The following is a 22,062-nucleotide window of genomic DNA, read 5'->3' on the forward strand; positions in this document are numbered from 1 at the left end:
ACACAGAAAGGAGTAACTACATCAAAAGATGTACTAAGACTGATAACCTACCTGAAATTTCAATCACTCTAAGACTCCTGGATAAACTCTAGAATGTGGCAATTGAGCAGCATGAAGTGCATTAACAGGAAAAGACACAACTAAAATTATTCTATGTACTTTTATCTAACTACTCATCCACTGAAGTCATAAAATACCCAAAATAGTATTCTGGTTTTGTATGTCTAAAAATATTTTTCTACAATGAAATTAAGACTTATCAAAATTACATTAAAAACTTCACAATGAATTCTAAAAATTACTTAAGCATATAGAAAAAAGATATACCTAGCTATGATGTGCAGAAATTGTCAAGCACACCTGATTACACTAAATTTTTTTCCTGTATTGAGAGACACAGAAGTGGATCATGTGGAAGTACTAACTGATTACACTTTTCCAACTCTGGGGAAGGAGAGAGGTAAATAACTAACCAGTCTAACAGTGGGTCTCAAAGTACAGTGCCTGGTACTGATACATGGAAATGGCTGGCTATGCTGTATTGCATGTTCTTATTTTCAACTGCTAAATCAGAGTATCATACAACCATAAATTTATTATGGAAATTCCTCCAATTATTTTTCACAACAGCAATTACTGCCAGTTGTCACAGAGGTGCTACACGACTGAATAAGAAGAGATAAGATCAAGACAATTTTGCATTCAAGATATAAAATATAACCATGATGTTGTAGAAGTGTTGGCCCTGTCTTCTATTCATCAAATACTGCACATTGTAATCACTGTATTTGTAAAACAAGAGATGTAAAGACACTCCTTCCTCAAAAGTGCATATAAACAATGCTAATACCAAGCCATACAGTGGGAAGTGGGATGAGAGAAAAAATTAAGTCTTAAATATAAGCAACCTAGGTATGAAATTTAAAAAAAAGAAACAAAGAAAAAAATGGAGATGTGATACAGAAGTAGACAGCCAGAAGACTTTAAGAAGCAATAACAAGTAATTGTTCGAAACAATACCTTCCAGAACTATGTGTATGCAACACAGCCAAGTGGTTCAAATCTGCTTTTCTCATACCTGAAAGATTTCCATCTGTTTCATCTGTCGGAAGACTGGCAACACTGGTAGAATCCATTCCTTGCTGTAGGTCCATGATTTTCCTTCGTAGTTGTTCTATGTCACTCTCTTTACTATCCAGCTGCATCTGGAGCTCATTCCTGTACGTAGATTCTTCTGCTAGTTGCTGTATTTATACACACACACATAGTTACTGTGTGACCAAAAACATGGCTGCCAAGTATTTTGAAAACAAAACTCATATCTACATCTATGTCTATATATATACATAGATATATCTCTATATATATACCTATATATCTATATATATATACCTATAGATACACATGTACACACACAGATATATATGTATGTGTATATATATATGTGTGTGTGCGTATATATATATTCCACAGTATGATTAAAAAATTAAATTATTTTACCGCTTGCATTTCATTAAGCTCTTTTTGGTATTTCACAACCATCTGATTGAATTTCTCTTTTTCTTGATTAAGTTCTAATTGGAGCTTTCGGTTTTCCTTCTCCTTCTTTCTCAAATCTTGCATGTTAGCTTTCTTTCTGTCTATTTTAAAATCTTTCCGATTCATTATCTCAGCCAGTTTGTTGACGGCCTGTTAAGAAAAAGGAGAACCAGTAAGAAAAATTACATATGCAGCATGTTTCATAAAAAACTTCTCAGTTCCTCTAGTTAAAGGATCTGATTAAAAGACAAATCCCTTCACCAACACAAATGGCCCTTACTCACAAGTGAAGTAATACTGAAAAGTATACAGCATCAAAACTTGTTCTTTCAAATGTAAATTTAACAATGCATATTCTACATCATGGTGAATATAAGCTTGATTTCAAAGGAACTAAGAGTTAGCTCACAAAGGCAAAAAACCTGAAATACTTCTGTTAATGCAAAGTAATAATTGCTATTAAATTGCATAAAAAGTTGTACCTGTGTCTTCAGAGTTCTTTCAGTGCTTATGCTCTTCTCATAATGCATTCTAATATTACTGATTTCCTCCTCTTTTTTCATTCTGTAATCTGTTAAAATAATATTCAATTTTGAGGTATTTTAGTACAAGGTAATTATTTTTAAACTTAATTTAAACTTCTATAAAGTTTAAACTTTTAAACTTCTGTAAGTGCATCTTTTTTTCCATACTGTTGTCCTGTTGCTTCCCTTTTTGAGCAAAATACAATTTACAAAGACAAGAATTACCAGTTTAACACTACTGCAATGACAGAAAATGACCAGAAGGACATATCAGAAAGGCACAAAGCTGAAATACTAAAGCCAACAGCAAGCCCAAAATAATATGGAAGATAAACAGCAATGTCTTCTTCCATTTTCCATTTCTTCACATATGCTTGATTCAGGCATGCATCAGAACAGATAAATTAAAACTCCAAATATGACATACCTTCCTCTTGTTTCTTAAATTTTTCACTGATTTCTGTATTTTCCTTTGTTATTAAATCAACATCTTTGGTTAAAGTGTTATTAGTTTCTTCCAGCTACATGAAAAGAAACACATTTTAGAATAAAGAATTTGACATAAATTCTAAAACTATCTATAATACTATTATTTTAAATACCCTTAATTCTATAAGAACCATTTACTTAGAACACCTTCTGCCTATGTGAACTTGTAAAAAATGCTACTATTCTTGTGCTGTTTTGATTTACCAGAAGGCTCAAAATGCACCTGGTCCCAGACAAAAAAATTATCACTGCAGAACTGACAACACTGTCATGTGGAAACAAAAATCAACTTAAGCAGAGTTAGATTATCAGTTATGGAATGTGGCAATTTTAATTTGTTGTACTTTGGAAAAACTAGTAAGTAGAGGCCTGATACCATGAACCCAGAAAAAAAAGTGGCTGACAGATGCTATAACTCCAGCATTAAATTTAGAGTAGATACAAGGCATTCACTGCTAATCATGAAAATATGCATATTTATACAATTTACTGCATAAATCATTAAAATCAGGATAAAAACAAAACTAAATTTGGATTAAGACAAAGCAGACATAGGTAAATATGTACAGAGCTTGCAAAAAAAAAAGAAAAAAGTTGGAAAGGAAAACCTCAACAACTTTGAATATGTGACCATGTTCACTGCCACAGCCAGGATCACTTAACAAATACATGTGAAAAACCATACATAATTGTATTCTGAAATAAAGGTTTTGTATGACAAAATTATCGGAAACTTGAAACCAAAAATATATTGGCAAGAGGGTATTCTTTTGATGCCACAGAGTCTTCTAAATGCTGCTTAAGAAATAGTGGTATTCTGTAAATCTCAAGCTTAAAAAAGCAAATTCATGAAATAAACACTATTTGCACTATCTTTTCACAGAGATGGAATATCCATGGTAGCATTAACAGAAAGCTTTGAGCAACTGAGCCAAGCTCAGTTACACCTGGAACTTTACACCCCCAGAATTTTTAAGAATACATGCACAGCTGATGCTAAATGGGAAAAAACAATGAAAAAATAACTATGCTACATATGGCTTGCTGTTTGAGACTTTTCAGTCAAAGACATTTATCAAGCTCATATTAACATTCAAAAGCTATGCTATAAAGCGTCTTCAAAAATTACATTTTGGGGTTTGGGTTGTGAAACTTGAGAATCTCAAGTGGCTTTTTTTTTTTAAAGACTAAGTTACTTTGCAATAAGAGTCTCTAATACACAGCTCTACAAATTGACAAGATTTAAATAATACACTTGGCAATGACAAGAAGTAAATACAAAAGGCTTAATAACTGAATTACAGACATTCACTTGACTTTCATTCTGGCTTCAGCTCAGATTAATAAATTTTCTTTTGATGAATTCACATTCATCATGTGAATTTTGTCACATGATGAAATGCAAAGGTTCCAAGTGAGCCCAAAACTTAAGATACTTAATTAGTTATCACTTACGATCACAACAGGACTTCATTAATTAAAACCATGAATTTTGGTTTCCAGCCAGAAGAGATGTATACAGGTATAAGAGTTAATTTACCCTTCTTATGATGATGTCCTTATCAGTCAATTCTTGTCTGTGCCTTGATGCAGCTTTTTTACTCTCCTGATTCAGTTCATAATACTGCTCTTCAGCGAGCGCCCGTGCCAACCGCTCCGACTCAGCTTTGGTTTCAGCTAAATCCAACTGGGCAGCGAGTGTTTCTCTGTAAAAAGGACATTAAGATTTCCTTTTCCTATGCAAAACATTCCAAATTTTCAGGAAAACTATCAAACCCAAATTATACCACTCAACTAATGGTCATTATCTTAGTTTCTTAAGAAAAGCAAGAGCTAAAAAACTGCATTCTGTACACTTGTATCTTTTGATGGTCCACACAAGCTACAGCAGCCAGCTTACTGTGATTTTCATTAACATCTCAATCATCCATGAAACACCAATATGGATTCTCCTGTCTTTGAGGAACAGAAAATAAAACTAAATTATATGTACAGAATGGACCAACAAAAGATACTTAATCCACATTTGCCCATTATCATAATTACCATATTTATATCCAAGTGAGAAACGTTTAGGATGAACATAAGATTGCAGAGAATAGAGAGGGAATAGAATACAAAGCATCTATAAAAAGAAGTAAGAAAATAAATAACCACAAGGAGAATAAGGGAACTCTTGCCTACCTTCTCCTCTCTCCCCATTTCTTTATGTTGGTTACCACTCGTGAACAACTTGCAGAGACACACATATTTTCCTCCTACACCATATTTATTAGCACAGCATCTTTTCTTTCTCCCTTTCTTAGCCTACCAAACTGCTGTACAAAATGAACACTGCACATAACCTCTGCCCTTCAGACTGCTTTCCAATGTCAATCCTCAGGCAGAACAAGAGACACAGACTTTAGAAGAAACTGTACTTGATGCGTAAGGCCACAGTCTCCTTCTTCAGAACATCAAATAAATTAAGAAACTGGAAAAACAAGCTTAAATTTTATTTTTCTTATTTGATAGCTTAGAAAATAGTACATCACAATTCATGGTTGTTAATAATAACTAGTTTAGCTCTAATCAGAAATATACTAAATTTTAAAGACTTCGTTACCTTTTTCTCAAATTATTTTACCGACTATAGAAATATATTAAGTAATTATCAGGATAATACAATCAAATTTTAAAAGTTGGCGAAATGATAACCAAAATTTGAATGTTTTTCAAAATTTTTGAATCTTAGTAAATTTTCAGAGAAGTCATTATTCTTCTTACAGACATGATAATATCCAAAGCAAATATTAATAACCATATTTGGCTTTGTGAGTCAGTATAGGTAACATCCTATGTATTTGCCACTTACAAGGTGTTATGGAACACTTTTGAGGCCTTTTTCTAAAGGAATTAAAACATCTTAGATCTGATTCAAAGTATACATGAGTGAGACAGTATTACAAGAAAAAACTTAGGTGTATGTGACAAACAAAATGGGCATACTTTTCATTTTGCAAATCCTGCATTTTCCTTTGTGTTTCTTTATTCCTTTCATCAATTTCCTCTTTCAGTTCCTTAACCTGAGTTTTGTAAAGTGTCTGTAAAAGAAAGCATAACAAAAAATCATTATTCAAATTCCATTCTGAAATTCCTCATTTTCAGACTACTTAGTTTGAACTTGTCAAACCCCAACACATGCCAATACTGCCATTAGTGAAATTTCCTCCTTCCTTCCTCTCCCAGATGCTTTGTTACAGTTTCTGTTGGGTAGGGAACTGATATGATCAAATCAGTTTTCAATTTTCTATTGTGTTTCCCTACATAGCTGCACAAATACAGGTGCTGCAAAAGAGACAGAAGGCACTGTGACACAGCAGAACAGGTCTCCCAGACACAACAGGGCAAAACTGCATCTTGGAGCATCACTTGTCTCAAAATGTTCATCCAACAAGCCCAACATCATTCTGTGCTTTCACCTGTTGCATTCTCTTTGTGTCCATGTACTTTTTCTCTTAGAATCTTAAGCTTTTTCTGTACAAACTTAGTAACTGATTCAGCTGAGGTCCGATTTATGTAAATTACTTACTGCTGGGAATTACTTCTGGGTTTTATTATTATATTTTTATTATTACCATCACCTGTAATTTTGAAAGTTAAAATCTGATCTTCTACAGGAAACTACTTCTGTAAATATTCAGACTGAATTATGAATGTCTTATTTAAATACAAATTAGCGAAAAAAGAAGAAACTGAGAAACACAATGCTCTGCATCTTCTTATAAGCAGTATGTCATGGAGAAATGCAGAAAAAGGCTCTGTAACAGATAATGAAATGATAATCATATGCAGTTTAGTAAACAAAATTTTTTACTGCCTCTCCCAGGAAAAACCAAATTTAAAAGTATTTCCCAAAGTGAAATGAGTCTGTCCATATTCACAAATGTATTTGAAGTTCAGGTGTTACAGAGAATTTTATCCTATTGCTTCTTTTCACAGAGACAAAACAGACTAAACTACATCCACGAAATACACATTTTGGCCACCTGGAGTACCCAGTAAGGTCCTTCAGCGATTCAGGTGCAGAGAAGGTAGATTTTTAGAATAAGGAATACATGCAGAATGCTACTGGGTCTAGGGTTCCTAAATGTATGTGTGGCAGATGAATAGCATGAGCTATTTTCCAGTAAGTTTGGAGATTTTCAACTCTCTGTAAAGTTTGCAATTGAATCAGAAAACTATCTCCTTTCTAATCTCAGGATCGGAACAACTCAGATGAAAAATTCAGGTAAGAGTTACTCAATGTAATGTCAGCTTTGACAAACAAGAAAACAACATTTTAGATACAACATCTAATGTTCTCTAATATTTTGCTCCTCGTTTGTATTTCAAGCAGGATTTTCTGATTTATGCAAGGCTGTTACTTGCATTAAAACAATTTTAGTTTCAACTATTTACTGTTAAATGATTTTATGTCAAAATTCCTTACACACAATTCCTTACAAGTCTTACCGAAAAATACTGCTCAGCTTCAAGCTGATCCTGTAGCTCTCGCATCTGACCTTCATTTCCTCTGTACTGTCTTTGAAGAAATTAAAAAAAGGGAAACATTTAAAAAGTCAGCTACTAACAAAAGACAATTTGTAACCAGAACAGCACTCTACAATGATCTTCCATTTGCATACATATGACTTCACAAAGAGCAACAGTTTGCTGTATCTTAGAATTCTGATTTAACACAGTTCTTATTCTAAAACAATGATCCTTTCAGTATGTAATTTAGAAGCCAAGAAGTACTCTAAATGGAGAAACATTAAGCCAGCTGAAAGAATATATGATAGAAGTCTAATTAATGAAAAATGTCTTCATTTTAAGATAAAGAAACATTAAGAAAATGAATCAGGCAATGAAAGGGAACTATTGACTCCCATGTACTAAAAGCCCCCATATGATTTAGTAAGTAGCATCAGAGTCAATCCATAAAAAAGTAATTCAAATAAAAAAGGCGTATATATATACATATATATGTATATATATATATACACATATAAATATACATACACACACACACACACACATATATATATACAAATATATATACACACACAATCATGTATATGTGTGTGTGCCTTAACATAGAATGGTGAGCCAAGAACTGTTCTGAATTGTAGCTCATAACAAAAATATTCCAACACTGAAGGCTATATAGAAATCATAACAGGCAGCTACATAGGAATCATAACATGCAGCTAAAAATACTCTTTCAGTTTAGGAAAAAATGCCTATGCTCCAGAGAACTTTATTCACTAGCAGGAACAGGCAAAATAGTACATGTATAATTACGCAATTTTTTCCATTTTACTTCACGTTTTTACTTACTTTGCAAGTTGAGCCAACTCAAATTCCAGTAATCTCTTTGCTTCCAACAAGGTATTGATTTCCTGTTTCAGCTGCTTCTCAGAACCCTTCAAGTTATCAGCTTCAAAAGCTTGTGCCTTTAATTCATTCTGTGCCATTATTCGCTTATTCGTCTCTTGTTCTAGCTTCAGTGTCAGATTCCTTACCTAAATGAGAAATATTTCCATTTAGGAGCCTTTGCTACATAACCAATTGCATGTGGCTGAAGAGGTTTCACCTATGGATTATTTTATATTAAAAACTACTGACTAGATGCTACACTGTGTAACACATGTCAAATCTCCAAACACTTCAGTGCAATAATCTCAGACAAAGCTGCTGCCCTTAGAACGTATGGCTATGATGCTGCAGAATTATAAAGCTTTCCTATTTTTAGTTATTTCCAAGTCCCTAATTTAACTTATCTGAAAGACAACAAGTGAAGGAACCTAAATTGTCTGCAAACCTCTCCATGGATTTCAGATCTTAAAAATTTCTCACCCTAGAAAAAAAATGCAGCTTATCAAGTACATAAAAACTAATTTACATGAGTTGTGACCCCTAAGAAAGGTGTTATAAACTTCATTCCCACTGTCCTGTAAAGAAAAAGTAAGAATGAAGCTATTAGTCTTAGTACCTAGTTTTCACACTCAATATTCTAATTGCATTTCCTTGAACAAAAGGAAAGAATGCAAACTAGACAACACAAACTCAGACCTGTAAATCATCCACATCAATCAGACTGCACAGTCAAATTCACAAGCAGATTTTTTTTCTTTAGAAAAAGAGAAAACACACAAAAAAAAGTGTTATATTGAATTGAAGTTCAAATATGGAAGACATGCTAGAGTTATGAAACAAGCAGAAATTACCTAAACCTACTTAGGCCAACAACTATCCTCAATTCTACTGAGAGTTGTATTACATAAGGAGCTCAGTATAAGTGAATTTAATTTTCTATTTCTCAGTTCAACTCTAATTTCTTGTTTATAGAGAAAATTATTAGTGATGAACCTTTTACTTACTTCATCTTCCAGTCTCTCCTTTTGCTGAAGAAGATGTTCCAGTTTCTGCTGAGATTGCTTCAGGTCGAAGTCTAACATGGAACACTGTTTTTCAGCTTGAACTATTCTATTTTCTGCCTTTTCTCTTGCTGCCCGTTCTTCCCTTATCTTTTTTTCCATTTCTAAAAAAGATTAAGGAAATAAAAATAACAAAAATTATTACATAGCATCTGCAAGCGTGCATTTGTAAAAACAGTCATAAATATCCTAATATTTTTCAGACCTTTTTGTTCAGCTATATAAGATTTCTGCTGTTTGATTTTCAGCTTTTCTACTGTTTGTTTTTCTTTTTCTTTTTTTGAAAGAAAAAAGATCCTGGCATTATTACAAGGAACACTAAAAAAATAAAAATAATTCCATTCTTCATTCAAAGCACTGGAATATTATCATGACAACTGAAAGATAAACAGTGAAAGAAATAAAAAGCACAGATTCTTGATGTAAGGCAAAGTTCCATTTCCATGAATGGATAGTAGCAAAAGAAAAAAAATGCTACCATTATTGTTACCTCTAAAAGCCACATTTAGGTACTGATGACCTTCACAGGAAAACCTGACATACTCAATTACAAAATCAAGACACACCTTTGATTCATGGATATACATCTATTAAAAAAAATTCTCACTTCACTTCAGACAAGCCTAATACAACTCTGTTATTTTCAATGCAGTTACAGAGGAATGAATGCCCTAAGACATCTCTCTTGATAATGCATTCTTTCAATTCTGTTTAGCATTAGACAGAATCTCAAGATTCAATAGCATTTTAGAAGGCAAGGAAGGCTTTAAAGTAAGGTATGTAAAACATTAAGAAACAAAACAATTTTTATGAAGTAGCATGTTAGAGAAAATAATTTAAAATGTGTAGTTTTCATGTTTTAAGATTTTAATACACATTTTCTTTATAGAAGGGATCAAACACTGGTACAAGAGTACTACAGTGTAACACAATGTGTATTGAAATATCATAATCAGAACATGTTTTATTATGTATTCACCTGAAACTTGCAGGAAACACTTACCACACATTGCAACTGATCTTGCCTCCTCTATCGACTGGTGTTTGTCAGTTAACCGCGCTTTTGTCACTTTGTGCTCATTCACTTCCTGTTCTAACCGGTCTTGTAAGGATTTCAGCTTGTAGTTCAAATCTATCTCTAAATTATTCTTTTCCTAAAGATAAGGAAAAAGTGATCAGACTTCTCTAATACCTGAAGAATCACATTTTTATTCCCTTTTTTAGTATTACATTTCTCTTATCAAGAGATTATCAATGTTATTTTCCACGCTTAGCAAAGAACAGTAACAGACCAAAACTATACTCAGTGCTCTGGAAAAAAATTTCACTAACTTTTTTTCAGTAGTCTACAAATTTGCAAGAAAACGGAAACTTCTCCATTTGTATAATCGGTAGTCACCTAAACTGGAAACATACAACTAACAAACGGACATCCTCAAGCACAGAGGAATCTGAATTATTGTTACCTGGATGGATTTGGGTTATTTCCTTGCTAGGATTGTCAGGCATTGACAGTAATTCACCAAACAAGCACTGGAGATGTGCTTTGAGAGACAAGCACTGGGCTTTGAATGGCTTCTTCACATAACAAAAAATTAGAATTGCTTGTCCCCTTCCCTGACAGGCTGTTCTATCTCTGGTTTATTCCCACAGACCACACAGCCCAGCAAGTCTTTACCTGACCTCACCAGACAGCGGTCTGTCTGGAGAAAGGGTGTAGGATTTCCTCTTACTGTTAACTTGTTTTTCCATCATATGGAAGGGATCAGAGATGTTAGAGGAACATTTAGAAGGAAGGACGGAAGGACAGAAAAAAATTCCGCACCAAAGTTGATTAAAAAGCCTGCCTGGCACTGATCCAGTCAAATTAAAATCCAGTAAAGATTAAAAAAGAAAAAACACCTCCCCCCACCAAAAAAAACCCAAAAAACCCCACAAAAACAAAACCAGATTTTTTAAAAGTTTATAGATTTTCAGAAGCAAATCTTTGCAGTCATAGTTAGGCAGGCAGAAAAAAATTCCTTGCTACTGGCAGTGGGATTGGATCCTTGAATCAATGATAATGAATGACAAACACAATTTTCTTGCACAATGCTACAAGGAACAACTACCTGAGGACTTGGAAACATAAATAACATTTAAAAATATAGTTAAAAGCTGACAAAGAGCATCAGCCTCAACATCATTTCACCATACCTTTTCTGAATGATTAAGCATATCCTGTGCTTGTTTTCTTTCTGCTTCCACTCTTTCAAGATTGTTTTTAATGTTTTTTACTTCTTCTTGTAAAGCTGTAATTCGAACTGCCACAAAAAATTAAGTATCACTCAATATTAGTTACATTACTTAGATCAATTGTCTTTGCAACTTTTATTGATTTCTGGGCCCATAAAACATTTCAAATACTTCAAATTGTTCAGGCATGCAAAGGCCATACATTGTAGAGCAAACTGAACTTTTTAGACACTCTTTATGCACATCATGAGTAACAATTCACAAAAACTAATCATGCAAAAATGGCTCCTGCCTTCCATCACTTCCATTATCTAATATTCAGAATTTCTTTCATTAACCCAAGTTCTGCTAGGCTATGGAACAAGCACCTATAAGTGATGCTAACTTCATTAACGGGTAGATAAGGCACATTATACAGAAAGTTAATTTCAAATGGATTTTTGGGTACTAACACAACATGTATTCACCTAAGTGTGACTCAGACCATGGGGAAGTCAGGCACTGAAAAAGGCTCCCCATGGAAGGTGTGGTATTACCACCCCGAAAGTGTTCAAAAGATGTGTAAATGTGGCAGTTAGGGATGTGGTTTAGTGGTGGATTTGGCAGTTCTGGGTTAATAGTTGGCATCAATGATCTTAGAGGTCTTTTCCAAAAAAAACCATCCCATGATTTTAAGCGTAATGACATGGAAGAAGTGACTATTCCTTAAACCCCACAGCATCTACCCTTGTGTGGCATAAGAGTTTATATGAAATACTAAGTAGAATCCCGTGGTTTGGAAGGTATCTCTGAAAATCATCTAGTCCAATCTCCCTATCACACGCAGGAACACGTCTCACTAGACCCTGCTGCTCAAAGCCTCATCCAACCTAGCCTGAAACACTTCCAGGGACAAGGCAACAACAGTTTCTCTGGGCAACCTGTCCCAGGGTCTCAGCACCCTTACTGTAAAAATTTCTTCCTATATCTAATGAAAACATACTCTCCTTCAATTTAAAACCATTGCCCCTTGTCCTGTCACTACCAACCCTGGTAAAAAGTCTCTGTCTTACACGCTCTCTTTTAGTAGGGAAAGGAGAGTCCTCATCAAAAGGACCTCATGGAAACTGAATACTGCAGACAGATGGTTCAAAATGGAAAGTTAAGAGTCAGGGTACATTAGCAAAGCCACAGGCATGAACTAATGCATCTGAATAGTTTCTACTTTGGAAGAATCAATACAAATAGTAGAAAGTTTTAATCATCCTGAAAAAAAGGATTCTGTATCTGCATCCCTTATTGTGCTCTTAACCTTACTTGTAAAAGTAATGTAGAATCATCATAAAAGAAAACAAATGCAATTTAACAAAATAATAGCCTTCTTCACACATGAAAGAAGAGCAAGTCCAAGATATACCAACTTGGCTATTGCACAAGGCAGTAAGATGGTGCTGCATCTTCTCTAGCACTGTATCAGCTCTTCATATTTTAGCACCACTGGACTCAGACTTTTGGTCAGGACAGCCCCAGACTCACTATCAGTGTTTGACACTCTTTGATTTTGATATTCTCTCTCTCTCTTTCCCAAGAGCTGCTCAACATGATCAGGAAGCCAGATCCAATCTTCAGAAATTGTTCAGTCACACCTTTTTTTTGCAGGTTGGCTTTCCTCCCGTGACCAAACTCTACTTCACTTAAAAAAGGTTATCACAACTTTTTTTGGTAAGGTATAAATTCAGAATAATTACCCTGCAGTTCTCCAATCATTTCAGATCCATGACTTCTATCCCTTCGTTCTGACTCCAAAGCTGCTTGTAGCTGATAATAATCTTTCTCCACCTGCAGTTTTGTGCTTTCCAGAACTCTGCACCTTTCCTGCAGTTCTCTATTCAGTGATTCTACCTGACTTAACGACTTGCTCATTTCTGTGTTGCCTTTTCTCAGTCTTGCAGCTGTGTCAGATTCTGTCCTCAGCAAATCATTTGCTTCTTCTAGCTGTAAAAGTAAACCAGACAAAGATTCTCAAATATAAAGACTATGGAGCCAGTTTTGCTACATTTGAATACTCAAATCTAAGAAATAATAAAGACAAGGAGCACAAACAACGTACTTGCTTTTGTAACTGTGTTATCTTCTCATTTGAAATTTGTGAATGCTGGCTGATTTTTTTCAAGTCTTCCATCTGATCTTTTAGTGTGGACACTAAAGAGAAATTGCACCATTAATACAGCATACTATAAAAACCTTAGGGTTTTATTCTTGTTTTTTCACACAAACATGCTCCAAAATACTGTTTTGCATTGATAGGTTTTTGTTGACTTTTTGCTTCTTATATATATTTTTATGTCGAATTTTGTGCCTGCAGACCAACAACACAGCACAGTGCTGCAGAGTACAGAATTTAAAAATAATAAAAAAAAAAACCTCAAAATCTGTGTTCATAATTTGAAAAGATCCCTTTTCAAATCTTAAAGTTGCACAACACTTAAGATACTATGACACTAAATTACTCCCCAAAACACATAATGTATGTCCTCAGTGTCAACGTTTGGACAATATTGCATACCTTCATTTTCCACATTACGTCTTTTTTCATTCTCTTGTTCAAATTTTCTTTGGTACTCATTTATTTTATGTTGTAATACCACCTTTTCCTTCTCAATCTGAGACACTGCTGTTTCCAAGTTCTTCCTTTGATTTCCCTAAAATTCAAAGAATTGGTATTTTATACTTACATTTTAAGGAATGATCACTAAACCAGTTGCATGATCTCCGCAACTAATTACACATGGAAACTGATTGTTTCAAATGAATGAATTTCTAGCTTCCTTGGAAAGGTTTTCAGAAAAGACAGCTTTTTTAACTTCTACATGACAAATTTATACAATTACTAGAAAAATTGTTGTTAGTACAATTATATCCAAAGTAACTACTAAAATTATTAAGAGACAAGAGAAGGATTCAATAGAAAATCATCTGCATTTTTGTAGTAATTGACTTTGATAAACTCCAGAAAACTTGCAACAAGCAAGACTAAGGAAAATATTTATCAAAGTAAACAGAAATCAGCATGACTAACAGAAAGAAAAGTTTTTGTAAATGACTACAAATAAAAAAGTAAGGAAATCTCCCAATGTTATGTATTGAAACATGATCATTAGGTCTCGAACTGGAACACAGAACAATTATTTTTTAGTCTCAGAAAAAATATCTTAGAATCATGAAAGTGCTATTCCTAACTCCACCCTTTACCCAATTAAGGCATCTTCAGGGGAGAAAAATATTACCTCTTCATCCAGTTCTTTCATTATCTTGTCTAGCTTTATGTTTGAAGACCTAAAAATAAAACAAGATCATTTAACAGATAAATTATACTTACTGTTTTTCTAGTGAACTGATTCATGGCCATTAGTAAAGAGAATGTTAATATTTTGACTAATGTTATTTTGTAATGAACATTTAAAGCTGAGGAAGACAATCAACCATTGCAAATAATTTGTAAAATATATCACTAAGTATTTATCAGCTTTGTTACAGATTAAATATGTGAAACTTTAGGTGTCACACTCTATCCCTTAATCTGCAAAAAACAGTGTATGTACACAACAGGCTATCCTAAAGATTAGAATACCCTGGTAAACTGTTAAAACTTCCTCTAGTTATGACCTTCAAATATTTAAAACAGCTCATTAATTCCACAGCAGACAGCTCCCTACTACAGATAAAGGTATATGAATGATATTATTTGAAAGTCTCTCTGTTGAATCAATGTATTAGAAGACTGAACTACAGAGAGTGTGGTGAAATGGACAGTGAATCATTTAACTGGCAATAGCATTGACACATCCATTGTATTCCTGCAGGCAGCCATCCCTCTTCAAAGAACCAACAAAGAGGACCCAGACAAGGCTGCCTGGCAGGTAAAAGAAGAGGCAGGTATAATAGTTAGGGATATCTCCTATCTACTAACTCTGCAGTGAATGGCATGACAAACCAGAAGACACAGTTGTGCTCTGACAGCTTCAATAGTACTGCAGGAAGACAGCTACTGAATATCCTTCAAGACTGTATGTTCTGCTTGTGGAGAGCAATCAGAATGTGCCAACAGTGAGCTTGTGTTTAAGTAAGCAACAGAGTCACACAGCCTAAATTCCCACTAGACCATTTCAGTTACCAGTTTGCACCTAAGGAGCTGGTACAGCTACATACTATGGTTCTAATTCACAAGACTAAATTCTTCCTGCATCATATACCTAGTGCTGCCTCCTGGGATTATTCAATTCTTCAGAAAAGACTTCAAAAGGACAAGTAACTGAAGGGGAATTTCATTTGCATGACTCTCAGTAAAAATGTCTGATTATCAGAAAAGGGGAATCTCAACTGTTTGTTCATGTGACTGCAGGAAAAATGCCAATTCTCACATAGCTGCTACTTCAGCATGGTAGAAACAAAACTTCAGAAAGCAAACTATTGTTCTTAAATGTCAGCCACAGAAAAAAAAAAAAGGTGGTTTTCCAACAAGTACCCTGTATTTAGAAAACACCTAATTAATTTTAATAATCCAATATATGCCATATATACAGAATTTCACATTTTCAAAAAAAAATCAGCATTGTGAGCATAGCATGTACCTTAGTCGAATAAAACATCTGAATACAGAGATATCAGGTAAACTGAAACACTTAAGTGCTCAGAAAGAACATGTATTACAGGGTTGTCAATGAAAAAAAAATTTCTCTATACCATACTCAAGAAAATTTTAGAATGACTTAGATATGTGCCTGGAACTCCCTTGGAGAACTACAACACTACTCTTAGTGTTATCCTGGTAATTCCTAAAGCAGTACCACAGAACTGAAGTGTTAGATATACTTAAATTATGTAAACAATTGAAGTTCAAAGGCTCACCTGCACTTTTGCTCCATTTCATCTTTCAACTGCATTTCATTATGTAGCTGTTCTTCTAACTCATAGATCATCTTCTGCATATTTTCCAGCTTTAAATATGTATTTGTACATGAAAGAACATGCATTAAATTTAGAAACGTTAAAAAGTATTTCATAATACTCAGTTCTGCTTACATTGTATCACAGCTTACTTTCTTCTACCAAAATAAGACATTTTACCTTATTAAAATGTGATGCATGTCCCTTCCTCCCTGCCCTCCCACAAATTACAAAAAGTAAGACAGTTTTTTTCATTTGATTGCACATGAAATTTTAGGTATCTTCAAAATTCACAGGGCTAAGCTAAATCAAATCCTCCTTGTTTTACATATCTTCAGTACCTGGCTAAATATATTACTGCAAAAATGTAAGAAGACACTTTAGTAAGTCTCAAAATTTCTTCTAGCATGACCACCACGTGTATTTTGCAGTGCATCTTCAAGCTCCTAACAAGTTCAGGAAGCAGAACCAGGCCAGCCAGTTACTGCAATGGGAGAAAGTGCTCTCACCTTTTTAGTCAGAGGTAATTTTTACAGCTAGAACTGTACCAAGGTTCGAAAGACAGTAACAAACTTCAGATGTTAATATGGCACACTACTGCATAGCATGTACTGTTTGCCAGCAAGATAAACTCAGAAATTAATTCCTTTCATGTAGTCTCAAAATATCTACCACCTTCTATTGAATATCTAGGCACAATAATCCCATTCCAAAATCAAAATCCTCATTTAACATGATGAAGGAGCTCATCAAGTCAACCTCATGTTGGTTGATTCTTTATAAACCTTTCCACTGATATTGTAAAGATTTCAGCCTATTTAATTTTTACGTATTTCCTTCAATGCTCTTGGAACTGCACAGAGAAGCACTAGATTCCTAATCTAGACTCTCTTCAAAGCAACATTTTCAAGTGCTTCTGATGCTTTGCTTTGTTGCTTCCCGTTTTAACTCCAAAATATCAAAAAGCTTCCAAAAATTAGACATTTCAACACTTAACAGAGCAGCTCTGGAAAACAAATTACTGGTGTGACACAGAACATAACTCTATGTGGATCAGACAATGCTTGTAGTTAAAAATAAGGGATGGCTTCTAAATCTAGACTTTGAGGACAAAGAAAAGACCAGTACATAACACATTTATCTCCTTGGTATGAACCACTGAGAAACAAAGCAAGAAGCTAGACTGTTTAGAGGCTCTCACTGTAATAAGAAAGGACCACAGCAAATGCCCCAAACCAGAGGATAACAAAGGTTCCATGTGATTGCTCTTCCATTTCCTTTCACTCATGTTATAGCCCTTCCAGACAGGGCGCACAGAGGAACTAAATGGGATAGATGAGAGCAGGTCTACAAAGACATCTGGCGACTGAGGCATTTCTGTACTGCCCCCGGTTCGCCCGAGCTGCTATCGCATCCTCCTGCGCCTCTGCGCCTCTGCATGTTCTCACATTAGGCTGGACCCCAGGGACCCATCTGAGCTCGCTGAGCAGTCTAATTATATCAGTAGAGACAACAGGCTTCCGGGCAAAGCTCTGCACAATCTGCTATCAATAGACTAAAGAATACCTCCAGAAAATCCTGAGTTACATACAATTAACTCAGTATAAAAGCACGCCTTTAAGCTTTAGTTTGCTCCTGGTTTCCATTTTGAGTAGGAAGAAGGGCAGGAAAGGACTTAAGAAAAGCCTGTCAGCTTCTCTTCTTTCTCTTCTCTCGGCAACAGAGAAGTAAAGAAAAATCTCTCTGGAACTGTAATTTTTTTTTCTTTTTTCTTACTCACTTCAGCATAGTGAGACTGGTTCTGTACCCTGAGCAATGAAGAAAACCTAAGATTCGGTGCAAAAGAATCTCTTAATCTCCTTTTTCATAAAATCTAAACTGTTTACAGGTGGTTATGGCAGCACTAAACCAAAGTAAGCAATCAGATCTTCAAAGAGGTTTGATATTCAGTTAAATGGATATAGAATTCTATTTTCACACAACACCATGGCCTAATTCTCTTAAGTTTTACACACTTGCCAAACAAGTAATTTCTTGGAAATTTGTAGCACTCACGTCTTTCTTCAAAGACATTCAAAACACAGACATCAAAATGCACAGAGACCAGGTAGCATCTTGTGTTATATTTCTGGAACTAACTGATTTGCTAACCATGTGGCAACATTACTGTTTTCATTGCAGCATGAAATGAAAGAAAAACAGCTGAGAAAGAACTGTGGGGGAAACATACCTTGTAATAAAGACTTAATATCAATTTAAACCTTCCTATATCACTCAAATTCTTCCAGACCTTCACCTCCCAAAACTGCTGAAGTCACAATACATTTGAATATGTCTGACAACATGGACAGAACTATTGAGGATTTTTCAACTACACACTGAGTAGTATTCCAGTGAGTATGCCAAGTCCACTCGGTAACTCTCTTCAAAGTCAGCCAAAAGCCAGCACACAGTTTTAAGTACTTTCAAATACTGGTAAGTCTGGCTTTGTTTTAAAATTTTAGTGTATCAACAGTCAAACACTTATAAAGAAAAGAAAGTATATCAAACACATCAATATAAATAAAAAATCAAGATATTTCAATTATTAAATTCACTAGCCCAGTAAAGGACATAACCAGTTGCCATGCCCTGTACAAATTTTCTCTGGGTAGTGCCATGTGTCATTAAACCTTTTCATTGCTAGTTTAAGAGAAAAGGGAACACAGATTAGTCAAAGCCAAGATTTAAAGTTAATTATCAATTTTTGACCATGTTTTCTTCTGGAAATAATGTAATTTGTAACATATCAAACCATTTTCAGGGAACAGTTTGATTTATATCAGAACTTACATAGAATCCAAGCACTCAACCAAGTCTCAAACACCTTAGCATATCTTCCTGGAAACCTGACTGCTGAGATGTTTGGGAATATCTAACTGAAAGCATTCCTGAGCATTTCTTGCTAGGTGAGCTGCTCTAGAAATGCAGATCATCAGTGCCCCAACTCCCAACAGCTTGTGGGGAAGGCCTGTGAAGGAGCAGAATGCTCATGCTTGGTACATTGTCTTCCACCTTCCACTGAGTTCACTGGAAGTCCAGACTCCATGGTTGCCACAAAGCAACCCAGGATCAATGAGGCACTCTAGAAGCACAGCACAAGTACTCTGATATTTCTAATGATAAAAACTGTGAATCCTTTTCCACAAAAAGTTTTGGCTATTTTATTCAATTCAGGACAACCAATGTTATATTAAGAAGTGAAATGCTGCTTTTCCATTAACTTTCTTAGGGAGGCTATACTAAAGAGCTAAAACTCATGCATTGATTTCATTGATCCCAAATACTAAGATAATTTGAGACATTTCTAACTCAAACAGTTTATGGCATATATGCAGTATATATATTTATATATACTGCAGACTCTTTATTAGGATACAACAAAGATGAAGACATACCACACTTTTGTCCACACTGGAGCCTGTTCTGTTGTCATTGGAATTTTCTGCAGGGACACCTAAATACCTGCAAAAAAATTTTTAGAGTTATATTTCAAGAGTTGTTTAAAAGTAAGATTATTAAAAAAAGATTAAGATAATAGAGACATCCTAAAATATAACTCCCAGATTTATTGCTCCAAAATGTGGATAATCAAATAGCAATGTAATCAGATTTAAGCACATTTAATTGAAAAATTCAATTTATTGAAAGGTTAAAGTACAAAGCTGCAATAGAAGGCCTCCAGAAAAAAAGGATTTCTGCCAAATACAATGCAACCACTTTTCTTTTTTTTAATAACCATTAAAAAAATCTTTGCTTTCCTTAGTTACAACACTCTCATTGGCTTTCATCCCATAAATATTTACTCAGGCACTTATGCAGCAAGTAGCAGTAATGAAGCAAAGTCTGCAGAGATTGTGTAACTTTCAACAAAGTTACTAAGAGTTCTACACACAAAAAGTTTGCCCTGAAGCCAGTGTTCTTATTTGATGTAAATGTTTTCTAAAAATACCATAAATTTCTAGTTGCAATGAATCTGGAGAGTTAGGTAAATAAATACAAATTACTGTTTTCAAATTCCTTTGCTATTTGATATGATATTCTTGGCCTGCTAACTGATCTAAAGAGACATAAAGCATCTATTAAGTGCATCAGATTATGTGAGAAATAACACTCCAACACATGAACTGAGAAAGATGGACACGTCCTTTTTGTTTCACGTGAATATTTCCAGATATAAAAAACCTCTCCAAAAGATCAAGGAGAGTAAAATAAAGGCATCTCCAAACCATGGTGAAATTAAACATCAATCTGGCTTTCAGACAACCAAATTACAAAGTGGAAATGAAAGTTTCCTATGGAAACAAGCTTGCTGTTTGCAGTACAAGAAGCCACCCTATTTTACACACCAGGGTTGTTGAGCAGTAAGAATGTGATACTTAGGCACAGCACCAGCTCCATCAGATCTAGAAGAGAACTCACAAGCCAGATAGGGCTACAAAGTGTTCTCAGCTGGTTTCCAGAATCTGTGTTAACATGTCCAGATACAGACTTATTTTTGTTGTAATGCTTGAACTATTTCCAGTACAAAAAGAAAACAAAAGTTAGGATTACAGGCTTAGCAAGCATGAATAGTCATTTCAGATTTTTCAAGACAATCACACCAGCAGAATATTACAGGACCAAATTCAGCTCTAGGCCAGCATCATAGTTCTAGTAGGCCTACAAAGTCACAATAGTAGCAGAGAGCAGCTGAACTCTTCAATGACAGCAAGAACACAGCCACTTCGCTCTCCAAATTCCTGATACTGTCCCCCAAAAGGGAAGGAAGAAATTCTGTTATTAACATGCTCCTAATATGCTACTTCTTGACAATATATTCCAAAATATTCCTGCAAGGCAAAAATGGAAACTTTCCAAAATTACAGACTAAAGCGAGAACAATAGGTGAAACTCTTGAACTGCTGAACTCACCCAAAGTGTATGAAAAGCCTACAAGTCCTTCTACACCTCACCATGGCAAAAAGTAACAATAAATCCAACTCTTTGCAGAGATGGAAAGAATTTCACCACAGGCTTGGAAAAGTGCTTCCTCTTCCATGCAAGGACGAAAACCAGATTTATTTCCTTTAAGATTTTCCTATCCAGAAATGCTATTAAAACTAACAGTCTCTATCTGACAGTTTGACTAGAAGTTTTAGCCCATTTTAAGCCTGACTAACACCACAATTAAAAGCAGCTTTCCAAGCACTAAAAAGTTATTGAGATTTTTGAATGTAGATGCACCTATCCACAGGGCCTACAATAATAATGACTGTTGAAAGCATTAATTAATACAGTTTAACTGATGTAATTTAAAAGTCTTTTAAGCAGGAGTGAAAGCCATACAGCATCACGATCTCACTCTGTCTAGTGGACGTGTACTTAAAAAAAAAGAAAAATTATGAAGCAGAAAGCAGGCAAGTAGGAAATATTTCTAGTAAGCCAAGGTTTAATTTACCACACACTGAAACACTGATGGAAAGTATGGAAACTTCATATTCAGCTCAGGGACAGTAATATGCAGTAAAACAAATGGACTTTCAAACCTTGATTCATGAGTCTACACACAATTCAGTGCTCTGCAGGCAGCTCTGCCTGGTAGTGGCAACAGTGGATTTTCTTGCTTAGCTTCTGCAGCATCACTTCTGCAGCATCTTCTCAATGCAGAATAGGACACTCAACAACACAATGGAATATTTTAAGGTAATGATGTCTAGCAGTACTTTATCATTGTTAAAGTATTAAAAGAGTGTAATTTTTAGTATTCTGAATGATTAGTAAGTATCTTAAGAGATTTAAACCTAGATATTGGTTGGTAAGAGTCAGAAAGAGTGCCACACAAAGAATACAGCATTAATTTGCTTTCT

General features: G+C 34.8%; 1 protein-coding gene across 2 annotated transcripts in view; it reads right to left on the reverse strand.

Moving 5' to 3' along the window:
* Positions 1–22,062, reverse strand: part of ROCK1 (Rho associated coiled-coil containing protein kinase 1) — an 83,387-nt gene that overhangs the window by 17,350 nt on the left and 43,975 nt on the right. For both annotated transcript variants that reach the window (XR_009274547.1, XM_058801818.1), the window contains exons 11-27: positions 19,612–19,678; positions 16,136–16,224; positions 14,515–14,563; positions 13,794–13,929; positions 13,338–13,429; positions 12,976–13,222; positions 11,210–11,316; positions 10,017–10,167; positions 8,957–9,117; positions 7,914–8,098; positions 7,047–7,116; positions 5,541–5,635; positions 4,093–4,258; positions 2,491–2,584; positions 2,022–2,110; positions 1,501–1,689; positions 1,079–1,244 (exon numbers count right to left, since the gene is read on the reverse strand). Coding sequence is in view for 1 of the 2 variants with exons in the window: in XM_058801818.1 (XP_058657801.1) it covers positions 1,079–1,244; positions 1,501–1,689; positions 2,022–2,110; positions 2,491–2,584; positions 4,093–4,258; positions 5,541–5,635; positions 7,047–7,116; positions 7,914–8,098; positions 8,957–9,117; positions 10,017–10,167; positions 11,210–11,316; positions 12,976–13,222; positions 13,338–13,429; positions 13,794–13,929; positions 14,515–14,563; positions 16,136–16,224; positions 19,612–19,678 (2,153 nt within the window). In the remaining variant the exon portion in view is untranslated. The remainder of the gene's footprint in view (positions 1–1,078; positions 1,245–1,500; positions 1,690–2,021; positions 2,111–2,490; positions 2,585–4,092; positions 4,259–5,540; positions 5,636–7,046; positions 7,117–7,913; positions 8,099–8,956; positions 9,118–10,016; positions 10,168–11,209; positions 11,317–12,975; positions 13,223–13,337; positions 13,430–13,793; positions 13,930–14,514; positions 14,564–16,135; positions 16,225–19,611; positions 19,679–22,062) is intronic.

The sequence above is a fragment of the Ammospiza caudacuta genome, chromosome 1 (genome assembly GCF_027887145.1).
Source record: "Ammospiza caudacuta isolate bAmmCau1 chromosome 1, bAmmCau1.pri, whole genome shotgun sequence".
Lineage (NCBI taxonomy): Eukaryota > Metazoa > Chordata > Aves > Passeriformes > Passerellidae > Ammospiza > Ammospiza caudacuta.